General features: G+C 45.6%; 1 protein-coding gene across 7 annotated transcripts in view; it reads left to right on the plus strand.

The window, feature by feature from the left end:
• TTC7B (tetratricopeptide repeat domain 7B) overlaps positions 1–17,414 on the plus strand; it is a 275,212-nt gene that overhangs the window by 150,853 nt on the left and 106,945 nt on the right. For all 7 annotated transcript variants that reach the window (XM_017961461.3, XM_017961462.3, XM_003902158.3 and 4 more), the window contains 5 exons: positions 4,482–4,565; positions 5,579–5,683; positions 8,054–8,171; positions 10,256–10,313; positions 16,221–16,293. In XM_017961461.3, coding sequence (XP_017816950.2) covers positions 4,482–4,565; positions 5,579–5,683; positions 8,054–8,171; positions 10,256–10,313; positions 16,221–16,293 — 438 coding nt within the window. The remainder of the gene's footprint in view (positions 1–4,481; positions 4,566–5,578; positions 5,684–8,053; positions 8,172–10,255; positions 10,314–16,220; positions 16,294–17,414) is intronic.

Below are 17,414 nucleotides of genomic sequence, written 5' to 3' on the forward strand. Positions count from 1 at the left end.
GTACATTGAATCTGGATAAAGTGATAGGTATGATACAATTTGTTGTATTTCCATTCCTAATATAAGAATGTTAAAATTTTTAAAAAGGAATAATAGCTAACCTTTGTTTAGCACTCGCTAGCCTGTTTGTGAGGTGCTATTTCCTGTGGCGTTGTATGTAGTAACTAAGTCTTAGTAACTCTCTACATTAATCACTGTCATATTTCCCATTTTACAGGGAGGAATCTAGGCACACAGTGGTTAATTGCTTGCCCGAATTCACACACCCAATCTGTTGTCCGCACCTTGATTCTATATTCCTAGCTGCCATTCAGGTTGTGTACTCCCTATTCTGAAGGGTTCTCAGGCAGCTGTACAACTTGTTGGGGGCTGGAAGGTAGGGATTGTTACAGGAGGAGCCTGAAGCGTTTGATTGGGCGTACTGTCAGGGCCTTGGCTGTAGGTGACGGAACCGGACTTGTTGAGCAGAAAAGGAACTTATCCATCTGCACTGCTAAGCTCACCAGTTCCACCAGAGGCTGAAGAGGAGACTGGAACAGATTCAGGGAGACAAAAGCCCTGCCCCAATTTGGGAGGCCCCAGCTCACTCAGGGCGCTTAGAACACTTGGAACGCTTGGAACGAGTTCCAGAGGGCCCTTCCCTGCCTCCCTACCTGCAGATTCAGAGGCTGGCAGGAGCATGTGATTGGCTGTCTGCATGCCATGCGTGCCACATTTCTATCACTTGTCTTTTTGGGAGTGCCTGCTCTTCCCCGCCGCCAAAATCAGAAGAGATTTGAAGTAACAGGCAGCCAGAATGACAAGTGCCCTCTCCTTTGGGGGCTTCAACTAGATGCTCCCCACGTGATCTGCCAGCCACAGGATTCCGTGATTCTACTTCTGATGAGGACTGGGGCTGTTTTTCTTTCCTGTAGCACCTGGAACGCAACTCTGTACCAATTAGACCTCCGGTGAATGTGCTTCACAGAGTTTAATGAGACTGTTAGCCTTTGGCATGCAAGAAGAGAAGGGTACACACTTATTTATAGCATCTAGCTTTTTGATTCAGAACAGACTGTTTCAGCTGCCGAGCTCCTTTTGTTGATCAGGAGAACAGTTGATATTTATCATTCCTCTTAGCAAAAGGAGGACAAAAAACCATTTAAACATTTAAATGTTTAAGTAGTTAGTGTTTAAGTACTTACTAAGTTTATTTAAGTACTTAGTGGTGATATTGCAACTTATTGGTTGAGTAGGGCTGTTAGAATGATCCTCATTTTTGATTATCTACCATCTCTCCACATACCGGCTCCCGGTGCCTCATTTCAGCCACTGTGATCATTCTCGTCTCCTCCTCCTCCATCCCTCATTCCCATCCCCAAGTCAGTTTCTAGGCACTGCTGGCTTTTCACTGCTTAGCATCCTCCATCACACTTGCCCTCCCCCACTTAGTCCCAGCCCGTTCCTCCTAGACCTGGGTTAGGTCTCTCCCGCCACCCTGTCTTGCCTACTTGATCTCAGCATGCTGCTTTCATTTCTGCCTTCCCGCTGTGTGCCTTAAAGGCACAGTGACACCTTCCTCAGTACAGCAAAGCAGCTAAGAGGGCCCTGGGTTCAGGTTCTGATTCCAGGTCTGCCACTTGGTGTCCGCACTAGTGAGGAGTGTATTCAGATGTCATTAACAAAACCAGCATGCAGTGGCTTAGCCAAAGCGGAGTTTATTTGGTTCAGCCTACAAGAAGCCTGTGAGAGGCTGGTGTAGTAGCTGCAGCACCTCATGGCATCAGGGCCACACACTTACTTTCTGCTCAGTGTTCCTGGCCACCCTACTTCCGGCTTTGAAGGGGCAGGGCTGAGGGCAAAGTGGGTGCTGGCAGAGAATGCCCTGCTTTTAAAGGACTCTCCTGGAGGCCTCACCCAGCCCCTCCTGCCAATGTCACATGGCGTAGGATGAGGCCTGCAGCCAGCCCTGAGCTGAACACATTGCCCATGTTCACCTTGCTGAAGGTCTTCGGATGCCCACCTTGTGCCATCGCCAAGCACTAGGTGCTTATTAATGCTTAGTACTTTACTTTTAAATAGAATATGTTTTTGTCAGAACAGCTTTTCACAGTAAACCAACTAGCATATTTACTGTGTGACCTCTGTATATGCCATTTAAAATTCTAGAATTCTTTTCTCTCCTCTCCCACCACCTCACTTTACCTTTACCCATTTATCACCTTCACTGCAGCTCCTTGTCTCCAGGTCCCCAGCTCCCTGCCCTCCCTCCTTGACTGTCCATGAATCCTGAGCATCCCATCATTTTCCTCTGCTCTTGCACTGGCCACCTAGCAGCACGAAAGAAGGTGGCAACACAGTGGTGCATGCTCCACTGAGTGCTCGCACCAGTCTCTGAGCTGACCCTGCTGTGAGCCTTCTGTCCCCTTTGGTGGAAGGGGCTTTTGTTGTTGTTTAAACCTTTTTCTATTTTTTGCGTTGTTTTTCTTTTTCTGCCTTTCTTTTCTTTTGTTTTCTTTTCTTCTTTTTGACAGGGTCGTCTTGCTCTGTTGCCCAGGCTGGAGTGCAGTGGTGCGATCACAGCTCGCTGCAGCCTCGGCCTCCTGGGCTCAAGCTATTCTGCCTCCTCAGCCTCTTGAGTAACTGGGACTACAGGTGTGCACTACCACACCCAGCTAATTTTTTTTACCTTTTTTGTGGAGACGGGGTCTCGCTATGTTGCCTCAGCTGGTCTCGAACTCCTGGCCTCTAGTGATCCTCTTGCCTCAGCCTCCCTAAGTGCTGGGATTACAGGTGTGAGCCACTGCGCCCAGCCACCTCTGTTCTTTTTAAAACCTCCTGCCACTATTCTTTTCTTTTCCTCCTAGCACCCACCTCATTCCATCTTTACAGAGAAAACTGGCTGGGCCCGACAGGGCCTGCCATTCTCTCCTCCTTGTCTGGAGGACCTTGCCTCCCTAAGAGAAGACCTCTCAGCAGGAATACATTTGTTGCAGGGACCTGGCTCCCTCTAGTCTTCTGGGACCTAATTTATCTCCCCAGGGTCTTCACTCTGCATGCTCGTTCTGCTCATGGTAGCGAGAGGCTTGAGTTGCCTCTATGAAAAATTAAGCACATAGATGAAGAGCCCTTCTTCACCCCACACATCCCTCCTTCATGCCTCATCTCCATCTTTTCTTTGCTTATTGGTCCCCATGGCCTATGTTCTCCTCCCATGTCCCCCAAAGCCACATTGCAGAGCTTGTCACCCAGTTGATTCGGGTGGTTTCTTGGCCTCCGTTGCCGCTGGCCCCATTGGCCCCTTCCCGGGGCCTTCTCTGTGTCGTGACACTGCTGTCCCAGCTCCCTTCTTTGCCCTCCTTTCCAGATCCTTTTGCTCGCCCTTTCCGCAGTCTGGATCCTACTGCCTTCTCTCTGAATACTCTTCTGGACTGATCTGATCTCTTCCAGTAACTTCAGCTCTTTTCTCAAATGTTTGTCTTCTGTTAGATCTTTCTCTTGAGGTCCCAGAATGTCTCTGGTAAATTACCTCATGATGCCTCGAACTCAGCATTTCACATGCCAAACTCGTTCATGACAACTTCCTTCCCCATTCTCCCTTTCTCCTAAAACAAAACAAACCACAAAAACCTCCCCTTCTCTCCCCCTCTCTCAAACACACACACTCACTCACTCACTCACACTCGTGCATACACAAGGGCCTTCTGTGGCATGGATTTTCCCCCAGGTATGCAGGCCAGAAACTTTGGGCACCTCCTATGCCTCCCCAGTCCCCACATGCTTCCACGGGTGACCCGTCCTTGCTGATCTGACCTTGGACACATTTCTTGATTCTGAAGCCCCCGGACCATTCTGTCCACTTTGTTCCTGGCCTGCCTCCATCAAGGTCTTCCTCCTCACCCCACTCACCCCAGTCCCCCACGATCTTCCTAAAGCTCTAATGTCATCATGTCACCCTGTGCAGGGACCAGAGGCTCCTCGCTGACCGAGAGGGAAGTCCATTTGTAGATTACTCACCACGGCAGGCAATGCACCAGTACTGAGAAGATAAAGAAGTTGTGGTTTCTGTCTTTGATGGTTTCTCACAGTGGGGCTGGGCTGGGGAAGGCCCAGCTCAGTTTCCGTTCTCCCTGATGCCATTCCTGATTCCTGGGATCACTTCACCACAGTCCTGTTTCTCGCCCTTGGGGCACTCCTGAGTTTGGCTTTGTATTTGTGTTGTTGATGTATTTGCCTCTTTTCCTGTGCCAGATACAAAGCTACTCAAGGGCAGGGATTGTCACAAGTTTGGTCAATTGTGGGTTGTCCTGCCCACCGGCATGGTGCATCATCCTGTGTGGGGACTCCGTAGGAGCCCTTTGGTGGAGGATTACGTTTTAAGCTTTCCAGGGAAGCAGATTTGATGGGACTTAACCTTAGCGTGCATGGACACCAACTCACGCTTGTGCAGTTGCGGCGCCAGCGATTCTCAGATGTCTGCTTTGTTTTTCTCTCCCACCCAGTGCCTAGAGAGAGCCATGAAGTTTGCCTTTGAGGAGTTCCACCTGTGGTACCAGTTTGCTCTGTCCCTGATGGCTGCTGGAAAAGTGAGTCCCCTTTGTGATGGGCAGTTTTTTATGCCTATCCTATTAAGGCCAAAGAGGTTAATGTCAATGAATTGCACGTAATGATAGACTTTATGGAAGTCTTTCGAGCCGCTCTGGGAAACTATGCTGGTCCATTCTCAGTGAACAATCAGATTTAATCGTCTGGGAAGCCAAGATGGACTTATCACTGAGAAGAAAAATTCTGAAATATTTGTCTCTTTCTAGTCATTGTGACTTCATCAGGTGTCATGGGCATGGCTTAAACTAGAGCTAATGTTTTACACTCAACTGAGAGTTAAGCTATTTCCTGGAGGGGAAACCTGTTGGTTATCTTGAGCAATGTGTTATATTAGTCAGTGCATGATACTGAATGAAAATGTGGGCTGAGGGAGTCCAACGGCAGGATGGAAGGTTGGTGCTGCTCCCCCAGCTGAGTGACCCAGGCAAGTTACTGAGTAGCTCAGTTTCCTCGGTCGAATGGAGTAAGAACAGCACCCACTCCGTAGGTGTGTTATCAGGGGAATGAGATGCTACGCCGTAGGTGTTTAGAGGTGCGTTCCTTGCTGTGTATACACTCAACAGAGGTGGTAGCTATTGTTTTTCTTGTTAATTTGGGCCATTTAGCGAATGAAGCCTGAGATAGAAGATTATTTGAGCTAAGTGAATTCAGAAATTTAGTATTCTGTGCCTTCAACTGGATATTTATCTTTTATAGGAACAAACTTCCACCATCTTTACATTTTTCTTAATTTTCCAATAGCTACACAAGTATGGGATGAAATTCAGGTGGCACCACGGAAGCATTCCTGCTGGCTTTTAACCCAGCATACTCCCCAGTCCCTCAGAAGCCACAGGCTCTGGTTTTCACATGCCCCAGGCCCCCGCTTGCTTGGGTTTAAGGTTGGAAAAGCCCACGAGGAGGCCACCCTGACCAAAACCCCCTCTGAGAAGGCTGTCGTATTCGGTTCTGTCAAACGCTTTGAGTTTCACAGAAATAATCTTCTCTTGCCAAGTCTGCCCGTGCCGTGAAGGTGCTGAAAGAGTGTATCCGCCTGAAGCCGGACGACGCCACCATCCCTCTCCTCGCTGCCAAGCTCTGCATGGGCTCCCTGCACTGGGTGAGTAGGGGCGCTCCCCTCCCCGCTCCTGCAGAGGACTCCAGGCCAGTCCTGCCCATTTTTTTCATGTTGAGGCACAGAGAGAAAGCGAGGGTGATTCATCAGCTACGCAAGGACAAGATACAAGACCGTGTAGAGCCACGGAGCCTGGGCCTGGGCCCCTGGCCTCCTCAGGCCTCATCTACCCCACCCAAGGACTGAGGAGTACTCTGGGGTACTCCAGGGGTTTTTTCTATGGGATTGTGCTCCAGGAATAATGATAATAAGATAGAACCATAATTCATACTCCCATACATCTTGCTTTATTCAAGCAATGTGGGACTGAGAAGAGACATGTGACTGAATTAGCATCCCTGGCTGAGCCTGGTTTGTTTTTGCTTTCGTTTTTGCTTTTGAGACAGGGTCTTGCTCTGTCACCCAGGCTGGAGTACATGATGGCTCACTGCAGCCTCAACCTTTTGGGCTTGAGTCATCCTTTCACCTCAGCCTTCTGAGTAGCTGGGACTACAGGTGTGCTCCACTGCACCCAGCTAATTTTTGTATTTTTTGTGGAGACAGGGTCTCACTCTGTTGCCTAGGCTGGGAGCCTGGCAGTTTCTAAAGAGCAAGGAGTCACCCTACATTTCAGCTCATATGTTAAATTCAACTGTCTTCATTTCCCTTCCTTCACATACACATTTTTCTTCAAATATTCTTGTTCAAATTTGAATTTGGCAATAGCCTGATTTGTAACAATTCTAGTACCTCAAAAAATACATCATTCGAGTAGAAAATAGAAAACTCAGTCTAATTGCCGAGATGGTGGTATAGATAATTGCCACATACGATAGAGTTCTAATTTCTTTTCTTTAACTTCATGTCAACATTAGCAATAAAAACGATTTGCTCAAAAAAGACCAAAGCGTCTTACAAGCTCAGGTTTTTCACCCTTACGTCCTTGCTCTTTGTTTTTTTCCACATATTCTCACCCAGTAGGAGAAAAGTAAGCCTAGCGAAGAGTGTTCCAGTTTAGTTCCATTTTGCTTGGGAAAATGTAGAAAAGATGTTTTGAAAGCACAGGCTCTCACCTGAAACGCACAGCTGTGAAGGCGTAGTGTGGTCATGTGGGTTTTGACAGTTTAGGGCTGTGAGCAGGCAAGGGGATGGCGCAGGCGCTCCAGGAGTGGGCAGGCGGAGGAGTGGACACAACTTTCGCATTTGGAACATGCCAGTTCCCAGCAGTGACTACTGCCCTCCTCCCAGCTCTGGCTTTATTTATTACTGTAACATATACATCTTGAAATGCCTTAAATAGACTTCTTTTTTTTTTTGAGACGGAGTCTCGCTCTGTTGGCCAGGCTGGAGTGCAGTGGCGCAATCTCGGCTCACTCCATTCTCCTGCCTCAGCCTCCCGTGTAGCTGGGACTACAGGCGCTTGCCACCACACCCGGCTAATTTTTTGTGTTTTTAGTAGAGACAGGGTTTCACCGTGTTAGCCAGGATGGTCTCGATTTCCCGACCTCGTGATCCGCCCGCCTCAGCCTCCCAAAGTGTTGGGATTCCAGGCGTGAGCCCCCACGCCCGGCCAGACCTCTTTTTAAAAAAAAAAAAAATATATATATATATATATATATATATATATATGAGTAACAATTCTTTTCTGTATATTTTTTTCTTGCATTTTTATTATTAAAATTTCTAAACACCACAAAACTCAAGAGTATATGAACTCCAGTGTCTTATCAGCCAACTCAATATCATCAACGTTTGCCATACTTTGAAGGAACAAATCTTACTATTTTTGCCTCTAATGAATTGTGCACCAGGTCTTCTTGTGGGTGTAGTTTACAGGTGCACATTTTCTCATTGGAATCTGCTGGCACAAGGTACATGTGTTGAGGTTTGTAAAATAAGTGGATGGAGTTTTGAAATTTATAACAGTTCATGGCAAAGAGAATCCAAGCCTAAATGGATTCTTTATATCCTGGGGGGAAAAAAGAAAGGCTCAAACATAAAACATTCCAAGAACTTTATTCTTTACAAATATATTCAGTTCAGCTTCTGAATACCTAGCACAACTTCATTATAGAACCAATCAGTAAAAAATAAAGATAAAAAAGATAGACCCCCACCAAATATGAAAGCAACTTTGGAAAAGAAGGCAAAGAAGCAGTAAGGAAAACTTTAAAGAGAAAAAGCAAGATAGGAATCCTGCGAACTGTTAAGAGAGGCTCAAGAAAGAAAACAGAACCACCAGAGTGGGATTGGGAGATTTGGGAGTCATTTTCCAAGTGACTCATCAGAAATCCAATTTTGGCAGCAGATGCTTATGGGAACTCATGTTAGAAATTCTGCAGGTTGTTGTTGTTTTTAACTTGTCTCATTTTTCAGTTGGAAGAGGCTGAAAAGTTTGCCAAAACTGTCGTTGATGTGGGAGAGAAAACGTCAGAGTTCAAGGCCAAAGGCTACTTAGCTCTGGGGCTCACGTACAGTCTGCAGGCCACTGACGGTGAGAGACGTCCCACCCCCAGGGCTGCTGAGCTGCAGGGCTGGACTGCCTAAGTCTACACTGCAGGATTCCCACAGTCCCCTTCTGTCTCAGGAGGGTGCAGAAGCTGGGGCATTCTGCTGTGCTGTTCGGTGGGGCCCCTGGTGCTGCTGTCTTCTTTGCTTGGTCTCATGGGAGAATGGGAGGGCAGGGAGGAAGGCCCTGTGCCAGGGCTCCCAGGCCTCATATTCAGGTACATTATGCTGGTGGTGCACTGGGCACCTCGCTGGGCTTTGCAGGATGATTCCCCCACCCAGCCTTGCACCTGCCCCTGTCCTACCACTTGGTCTGGGCTGTCCTGTGTCAAGGGATGCTGGATCTTAGGTACAGGAATGTGGAAGAGTCAGCCAGACACTTCCAGGAAGCTTTCCTTGACTGGTCAGGAAATGCCCCTTCTCCATTTGCACATTTTAATTTGTAGATACGTACATGTGCAGTGCAGCAGCTCACAAGACCCCTAGGGGTCTTGGAAACAGTGATTTTGGATGTGCTTAGAGTTCTGATGGATGGGATTCTAGCTAAGAAAAAATCTTGTATACTTAAGTTTTCAGTGATATTTGCAGAAAGTTTAACAAACTTTTCCTGAACTATTACTGTTCTTTTATCATGTTGTTGTTAAATGTAACACAAATGCAAAACAAAAATCTCAGAAACAAATGGATAATTTAATGAATTTGAATTAGTATAAGGCAAAATATCTTGTAGCCGTTAGCCTGCTCAGAAGCTAGAACCTTGCCAGCCACCTGGGGAGCCCTCCATGTGCACCTCCCAATCACAAACCCCCTTCTCTCCCTTAAGAGGAAATACTATCCTGACTTTTATAATACTTCCTTTTTTTCTTTATGATTTTGTTGTAATTTATTTTACAAAGTACTCCAAATTCTTTTCTCTGCCCTAAAATATCAAAGGTCCTGGGGAAGTTTTGCATATTAATTGCTTTTCAATATGGATTACTTGCTAATTTTCCATATACACATGATACATTGGCAATACCCAGCACATAGCTTTTGATATAGTAGACTGAGTGAAGGGCAAATTTAATGCCACATATTAACCTATGTAAATTCTTAGTTCAGACTCTACCCCTCATTACTCCTGCAACTTTGAGAGAGTTGCTTGACCCTGTGGGGCTTCCTCTTCCATTCATGGGTCAGTTGGGGCCTTTTGAGGTTCTCTCTAGCTGGGTCACTGCTGTTCTAAGTTACGTTAGCCATGGTCTCCAGCCACATTGACCCCCTGGCAGCCTTTCACTGCTCTCAGTCTCATGCCAGGCTGGGAGGTGCCATGTTGGAGGCTTTAGGTAACGGCCTCTTGCAGTTCCAACCATAAACAGTTTCCTCCAGGACTTTTTCTCTTGCCGTAGTAAAAAGCACCTTTTTCATTCCTAGCCAGGCTTAAGGGGCCGTTTCTCACGTGCTCTGCACAGGAGAAGTGTTGACTCACAGCCAGGTGGCCTCACACTTTTGAGCTAATTTTCCATGATCAGTGTTGGGTTTGCCTACTTCATCCCTTGTGTTCACTTGAAGGTGTTAAAGTCCTGGCCATTGCCCAGTGTGAACCAAGCTGGCCTTTCAAGGCAGCAAGCTAGTGTCAGTGGCCCAGCACTGCAGCTTGTCAGTGGCAGAAGGGACTCTGAAGGCTGTCAAAATCAACACTGCTGGCGCTTGCATCCCTCCCACCCCGCCCTCATGGAGCTTGTCGTTCCCCTGAGTTACATGCCTGCACTTGAGAGGGCAGTCATGCTCCTTCTGGAGTTCCCAACTGGTCTTTTGCAAATGGCCCCCATATGCCTGGGAGTACCAAGAGTGACCACCCAACTCACACTGCCCCCTTGGCATTGTTCCACAGTCACACCCAATGCGTGCAAGCACTCGGGGCTAGCTCTGTTTGCTATCTTCTCCAGGGCCTGGTGCAGGACTGGGCACATAGGCACTCAGACATTGTTGCTTTTCATCCAGTTGAATGCACAGGTTTTGTGATGGGTTTTGTATTTGTCAAAACTCCCTGATCTCCCATGCCACTGACTAACTGAACCCTTTTCTTAGCTTCTTTGCGAGGGATGCAGGAGGTCCTACAGAGAAAGGCGCTTCTTGCATTTCAGAGGTGAGTGGGAGTTCATCTTTTCACTCGGCTGTACATAATGACACCAAAGTATGATGAGTATAAAAAGAAGAGATATTTATAAAGATTATGTAAACAGTGTTTTACCCCTGAGAGTCTTTCGTCCTGAGCACTGAACACACAGCATGCAAACCCTGCTACGTCACTTGTTGCTGTATCAATCTGCACTCTTAATCTGTTTATCCATTTGGGCACATTTTATTCATTCCTAATGAAGTGACTTCAGCTCGAAAAAGACAGATACTTTGTATGCCGAGGGAGATGAGTCCTTTATTAAAGACATTTGTCATCATCTAGAGAAGAGATTATTCTTTTCTAGCTTTTTTTTTTTTTTTTTTAACATGTCAAGCTGCAGGTTTTTGTATTAAGGAATGAGAAGGCCGATTTCAGGAAGTCTCTGAAATACTGCGTGAAGACAGTGAGCCCCAAACTCCCCGCCCCCACCTTGTTCCATAACACTTTGTGCTTCTCTCTGTCATTGTGCCTCTCAGGAAATTAGGAGAAGGCCTTGCAATTATAAAATGCTCGAGCGTCACAGTGTGCCTTCATATCCCTTATTTAATTTGTTGCTCACCACACACAAGTAAGAAAGACAGACAGGCAATATGTCCCTTGCAGGTCAGGGACTGAGGCACAGGAGTTACAGGAGCTGCCGGTCCCGCAGCTGTTGAAGTCAGTATGTGGTCAGGGTCTCCTGACTCTAACCCAGTTTCTCCTGCCCCACCATACTACATTGCCCTCATTTTATTCTCATTACAGGTATAATCACAAAAATGAAATTATCTGGAAGTATAGCCCTATGATGTGAAATCTAGAATTGGTATTGATGCTGTCACTTTAAATGTATCTGAGTTACACTGATTTCTTGGAATTGTATTGGAAACTTAGATACTTACATGGACATTTCATGAGGCCTTCCTAATACCTGACAAGCTTTGTTAGACTCTTTCCTTAGAACTGGGGCTGCCTACCGATTTATCATGGTGTCCATGTGCCTTTTTTCATGAAATCATGATCACTGGTTTCGGTGAGTCTGAAACTCTTCCGTCTCATTTCTGTTTCCTAGCAGCCTTGCCGGTAGCTACTTCAGGTTGCCAGCCCCAGTCTGGGTAATGATACAAAGTACCAACTGACATCTGCAAACAGATCTCCTGTCTCTGTGCTAAGCTTTTGTTGATGTTCTTCAGCACGGAGTGTGGAAAGCATTTCCATTTCAAATGATTTGGAGATTTAAATTCTCCAGTCCTAGTTTGTAGAACCCACACATGGATGCTTAAGAAAGTGGTCATTACATCTGTTTCACTTTTCTTAAATCAGCACATCTTACTGGCTCTCTAAAAACAGCCACAGTGGTGGTCTGCCTTGAGCTGCCAGTATAACTTCATGTTATGTAACAGCTGCTCCATTGGCCTGAATTCTTTTTTGTTCGTCTTTTGCTTAAGTTTAAATTCAAAGAGATTTTTAAAATATTAGTTCACATGGGAATAAAGAGTAATAAAATCCCACTAACCTAACTGATGATATTGCAGAAGGCTAACCTAAATTAGAAGTTGTGTGAAATATAGAATGTTTTTCAAAGGAATGTTTTTCATTTTGTTTCAAGTACACAGTAACTAGGACTATTCTAGTGAATTGCAATCCTAACCAACATCTTTAAGGGAAAGATTTTAAGTAAATAAAAATGATTTGTATTACTTCTTAAATGTAAATGGATAATTTAAAACTACTTTGATGATAAGTACTTTCTCTACTATGTATTTTAAATGTCCTCCCCACAATTCTGTTTATACTAATGTTTTGCATTTTTTGTTTAAAAAGAAAACACAATTCAAGAAGGGATGGGGTTGCAGATATAGCACAAGAAAGTTAACTCTTAATTATGACTGGAACCATAATTCAGAAATATTTGTTCTCTAGTGGATCCAAAGAGGTGATTTTTGAAGACATCCAGGTTGGGCGGCTGCATCTGAATGTGAGACCCTCAGCTGTTCCTACACTCATAAGCTCAACCCAAGCAGCTGAACCAATTCATTTGCCCTGTACAAAAGTATAGCGAAGAAGAACACAATATTGTTTGCAAAGCTTCTGAAGATGCTGAATTGATCTGAGTTGCTTCTTCTGCAGGCTCTCACATCCTACTGAGAAAAGCAACCCTGAAAACAGTTGAGAGCGCCTTTCATTGCATGGCCCACAGTATGCATAAAGCCTGGTGCTCTAGGAGGCAGGGGTGGCATGGTGGTGGTTGTGTTTATCACTCATTGTGGCATAGGGTACACAGTCTTGCTTTGTTTTCCCCTTTCTCTCCTAACTCGAGTTTAAGTGTGGTATGATTTGTGCATATAGGGTGATGAGCCATCCCAATCTCTTGAGGACTGAGTGGTTTCCCAGAACATGGGACTTTCAATCCTAAAATCAGGAACATCCTGGACAAACCAGGACGAGTTGGTCACCCTCTGTGTGTGTAACTAACAAGAGATTCCTGAGCAACAGATTTAACCAGGGTTTGCACTTTTAAAAAAACTTAATGCACGAATCCAATGGGCCCTGTAATCAGGACTGAAGGGGAATTCAAGGAGAATTGGCTAAACAAGGCAGCAAGGTGACAGTGTACAAAGAACGGGCTTTGCAATCATGTGCTTTCCACTCCACTTCTGGCTTTCTCTCATTTACTGGCTGTTTTTGGACAAGAAGCTTAATAGTTGATAACTTCACAAACTGTAGTTATTATTGTTACAAGATATGTGCCTTATGGACTAGGGTCAACATTGATCAGCCTTCTCTGTATTCTTGGTTCAGCTCTAGAGAATGTTGGAAATGGAATCTAGGAGAGCCCTGGGGTAGATGCCACAACATCCTTGGGTTCTAGCCAGGTGATCTGGGAAGCCCATGCGACCATGTGATGCTTTCCAGTAGCAGCCCAGCATGCCTATCTCTGGGCACTGCTCCCACTGCACTGTCATGATGGTCATTTTGGGTCTCTCCCTCTGGAGTGGGGGTGGGAGCTCATCAAGGAAAGGCACTAACATGATTCATCTCCATGCTGCCCAGAAGTTAGCATAGGCCCTGGTGTCATATTAGAGATACTGCATAATGTGTATGCATGGATGGATGGATGGATGGATGGATGGATGTTGGATGGTGGGTGGTTGGATGGGTGGATGTTGGATGGTGGGTGGTTGGATGGGTGGATGGGTGGGTAAGTGGATAAAAGGATGAGTGGGCTCTTCTTCATAGGAGAGAAACTGAATTAATCATGTGGAGGTGCTTTGAGATAAGGGAAGCGTTTTGTGAGCATCCCTGTGGTGACATTTTTAGGTCTTTTAGGTATTTCTGAGCAGTCTAGCCACGTATTCAGTATATGGGCACGGGGTTTATGAGGCTGCTTTAGATTCATGTACATACTTCAGAAGGCTTGCAGTTCTTCTGATTGCTGATGTCCTTTCTCTCACCTGCCTTGCCTGAGGATTTCTGTCCTGCAAGTTGCCTGTGGCATACCAAAGGGGCTTTCCCACAGGAAGCTTAGCTGCTGAAGTTGCTCTGTGGGAAGCAAGTATTTCAGCATCTACTTGGGATCAACACAGGGAGCTTTTTCTTGTTTTGTTTGGCATTTTCCTTATTTCCTTTTTTCCTTCAGTGGGTAAAGTGGTCAGTTGAATTCATTAGCCAAATTGTAGAAATAAGGTTTTTAAAATGTGTATGTTTCAGTTGTGCCTCATTAGAAATTTGGCAGTTGAATATGCATCATTAGCCAAGTTGGAAATCCTTCAGATGTTGCCCTAACGCACTCCAGAAATACCAAGATCTCTAGCACTGCTGGTTTATTCCTTTCACGGTGCTGTGGTTAACAGAGAAAAATCATTTGATGAGGCCAGCATGGGGTCTTTAGCCAGAACTATCTTTATGCACACCCTCAACTCAAAAGATCATTGCCAGCCCTTCAGTTGGTTGGTGTTGCATAGAGGCAACCATGACTTGATTTATTTGTGAAGAATATGAATTGAACTGAGAAAATTATAACTCTAAGAAATTCTTTTTGAGAGTTGTATAAACTTTATTATTTGTGAAGGAAGATAAAATAAATCAAAAAATTTCTTCATCATTGTGTATTCTTTTTCCTGAATAATTATGAGAGAGAAACCATGATTTTTCAATCTCACTGTTATAAACACCAAAGAAAAATATTCTTTGTTGTACAAATTCATGGAAAGCCAATGTTTGTAAAATTTTAAAAGTTGCTACATACTAAGTGGACTTTAGAAATAAGACATTTAGTAGCTGGGCGTGGTGGCTCATGCCTGTAATCCCAGCGTTTTGGGAGGCCGAAGTGGGAGGATCACTTGATCCCAGTAGTTCTAGACTAGCCTGGATGACATGTCGAAACCCCATGTCTACAAAAAAATTTATAAATTAGCTGGGCGTGGGGAGCACGCCTGTGGTCCCAGCTCCTTGGGAGGCTGAGATGGGTGGATCGCTTGGGCCCTGGGAGGTTGAGGCTGCAATGAGCAGTGACATGCCATTTCACTCCAGCCTGGGTGATAGAGTGAGACCCTGTCTCAAAAAAAAAAAAAAAAAAAAAAAAAGAGAGAAATAAGACATGTAAAAGGATAACACAGGCAATATCAGCTTCAGCCTCTTCAACTAAGCTAAGAAAGGTCCTAAGGCTATGTCTTGAGGCCAAGTGAAGATTCCCCTGGACTGAAAGTCTAGGTGCTTTGCTCTTAAGATTAATATAAGGACAGAGATTAGCTTTGCCTTACCCTGGACCTGCACATGAGCTACTACGTTTGCATAAATAGTGCCCTAAACTGGTGGACTTAGCATGTTTTCTGGATGGCAAACACCTGAGAGGCTTATTAGCTCCCTTCCCTGCAGCAGACAATTCAATTAAAAGACCTTATTATTGTAGAAAGCCATCTTTGGCCTGTTTGCCACAGTTGAATCCATAATGATTTGGTTTTCTTTTTCATCTCAAATTTGTTTTCTGCTGGTAGAAGAGCCTCCTTTAATCACAGAATGTTGACAGAACAGCATGAAGTTTTGTTTACTATCTGGATCCCACCTAATTAGTCTGCTCCATGGTGCCTTTTAAAGAAAGTAGAAGTTTGTTTTTCTCTTCCCAGCAGACTTAAACACAGAATTATGTCTTGGACGTAGTCACATTTGAGTTGCTGATGCTGAAATAAAAATGACTTCCACATAGAAGCAGAGAAGACCACGTTGGCAATCAGCTAGGAGGCCAGTATGGTCCCTTCCTGTCTGATGTCAGTTCTTAAAACTGAGCCTGGTGTCTCACCACACTCTTACACATCACAGTTATCTGGAATAAATCAGTGAACGGCATGGAATTTTGTAGAAGCTTCAAAAGACTGAATGAGTGTCTTTTCCCTTTTTTCACCAAAAACCAAAACCTCATTTTATAAGCAAAGCTGCGTCTTTGATTTTCATATGGTTTCTCTGAAATCTAGAAATTTGGATAAAGTAGCATTAAGGAAGGCCGAGCCAAACTTAACCAAAGCAGCCATCACCTTGCCAAGTGCACACATGGCTTCACTGTGTCCCAGCACGACACAGGGGCCCATCTGCTGGGGAGATCAGGCCTCAGGGCCTGTGGATTCTTCACCTCGAGGCCCTCTGCAAAGCTGACAAGCTGCGGCTGCCATTTTAGATGCTAGACAAAACGCGCTCCTGTTCTGTACCTTTACACACTGGTAAGAGGGAAACTGTTTACATGTGTAGGTGGACAAAGAAGAAGAGTTTAAATGAAGCGTTACATAGTTAAATAAATATGGGGCCTTAGTGTAAGAATGCAAATGTGGAAAAGACTTGTTTGATAGGGAAAGTAAAAATGGCCTCCTCTCCATGTACTAATAGCCATAAATACTTTTTCAGGGCCCACAGCCTGTCACCCACAGATCACCAAGCAGCTTTCTACCTGGCTCTGCAACTTGCCATCTCCAGACAGGTCAGTTTCTCTAGTGTTTCCTATGCTTGCTGCACTCTATATCTTGATACAACTCCTTCAGCTCTTCAGTTTGAAATGGTAGGTGATCTTCCTTTATTCCATCGAGGCTGACCTGGAGCCAGGAACCCTTCTCAGAGGTTTCAGCAAAGAGCCTGTTGTTTTGGTTGGTTTGAGCATCAGCTGTGAAGACACAGGAGTTCCCGGCTCTGCTGTTGGACATTAAATCCACACAGCTGGAGGGCCCAAGCTAGGGTCAGATGGCAACCTGGGGAGCAGCACATGCCATATACCCTGAACCCAGGAGTCATCAAAGAGCCTTTGTCCCTTGCCAACGGGAGCCAGGTAGCAGAACCCAGTGCTGAGCTGCATGGTGGGGGTTTAGCCACTGATTGGGGTCTGGTTATCATAAGGGTATCATTGACTGGCAGGAAGATGCCAGCAGGCAGAGACAAAAGAACCAGGTCCTTTACAATACGTGGAAGACATGAACAGTTCTCCGCTGTGGCTACTCGAAAAAGGGGACTTAACACTATCTCCTTGCATGAGGGGCAAGTTTTGCCAGCCTTCGTCTTCCCCAAGGCAGCTTTTAGATGTTGCCTCTGCCATTCCCGAAACCCTCTTATCCCCTCCCAGCTGTTCTGGGGATGTTGGCCACATGCCTGCCCACCCACCAGGTGCAAGACACTGGTGGTAACCCCAGCACATTCCTGAGTGCTGACTGGGAGGGTGATTCAAAGGTCAGCTCTCCAGACATGCCATTCCCCTGGCAGGCCTGGGCTGAGGTATGCACCTGTCTTCCTGGTTGCTTGGGAATGGCATTGAGAAGTGGCTTCCATTGGCAACCTAGGGACAGAGGAAACCAAGATACCGCCCCTGTAGAGGTCCTGTCACCTGACTATGGCTCACAGCTGGGCTTCTGCAGCAGGTGTGGGCATTGATTGACCATCTGATCTCTCCCCTACGCCGACAGCTTCTCTCACCTTCTCCATGAAGCTTTCGTCCTGTAGCAGCCTGTACTTCTTCCTTTTGCCCTGCTTTCTTGTTCAGTATCTTTCTCACTGGACTATAGGTTCCAGGAACCCACGCCCGTCGTTGTCATTGCTTTACCCTGGCACTTGGAA

This window comes from Papio anubis, chromosome 7 (genome assembly GCF_008728515.1).
Source record: "Papio anubis isolate 15944 chromosome 7, Panubis1.0, whole genome shotgun sequence".
Lineage (NCBI taxonomy): Eukaryota > Metazoa > Chordata > Mammalia > Primates > Cercopithecidae > Papio > Papio anubis.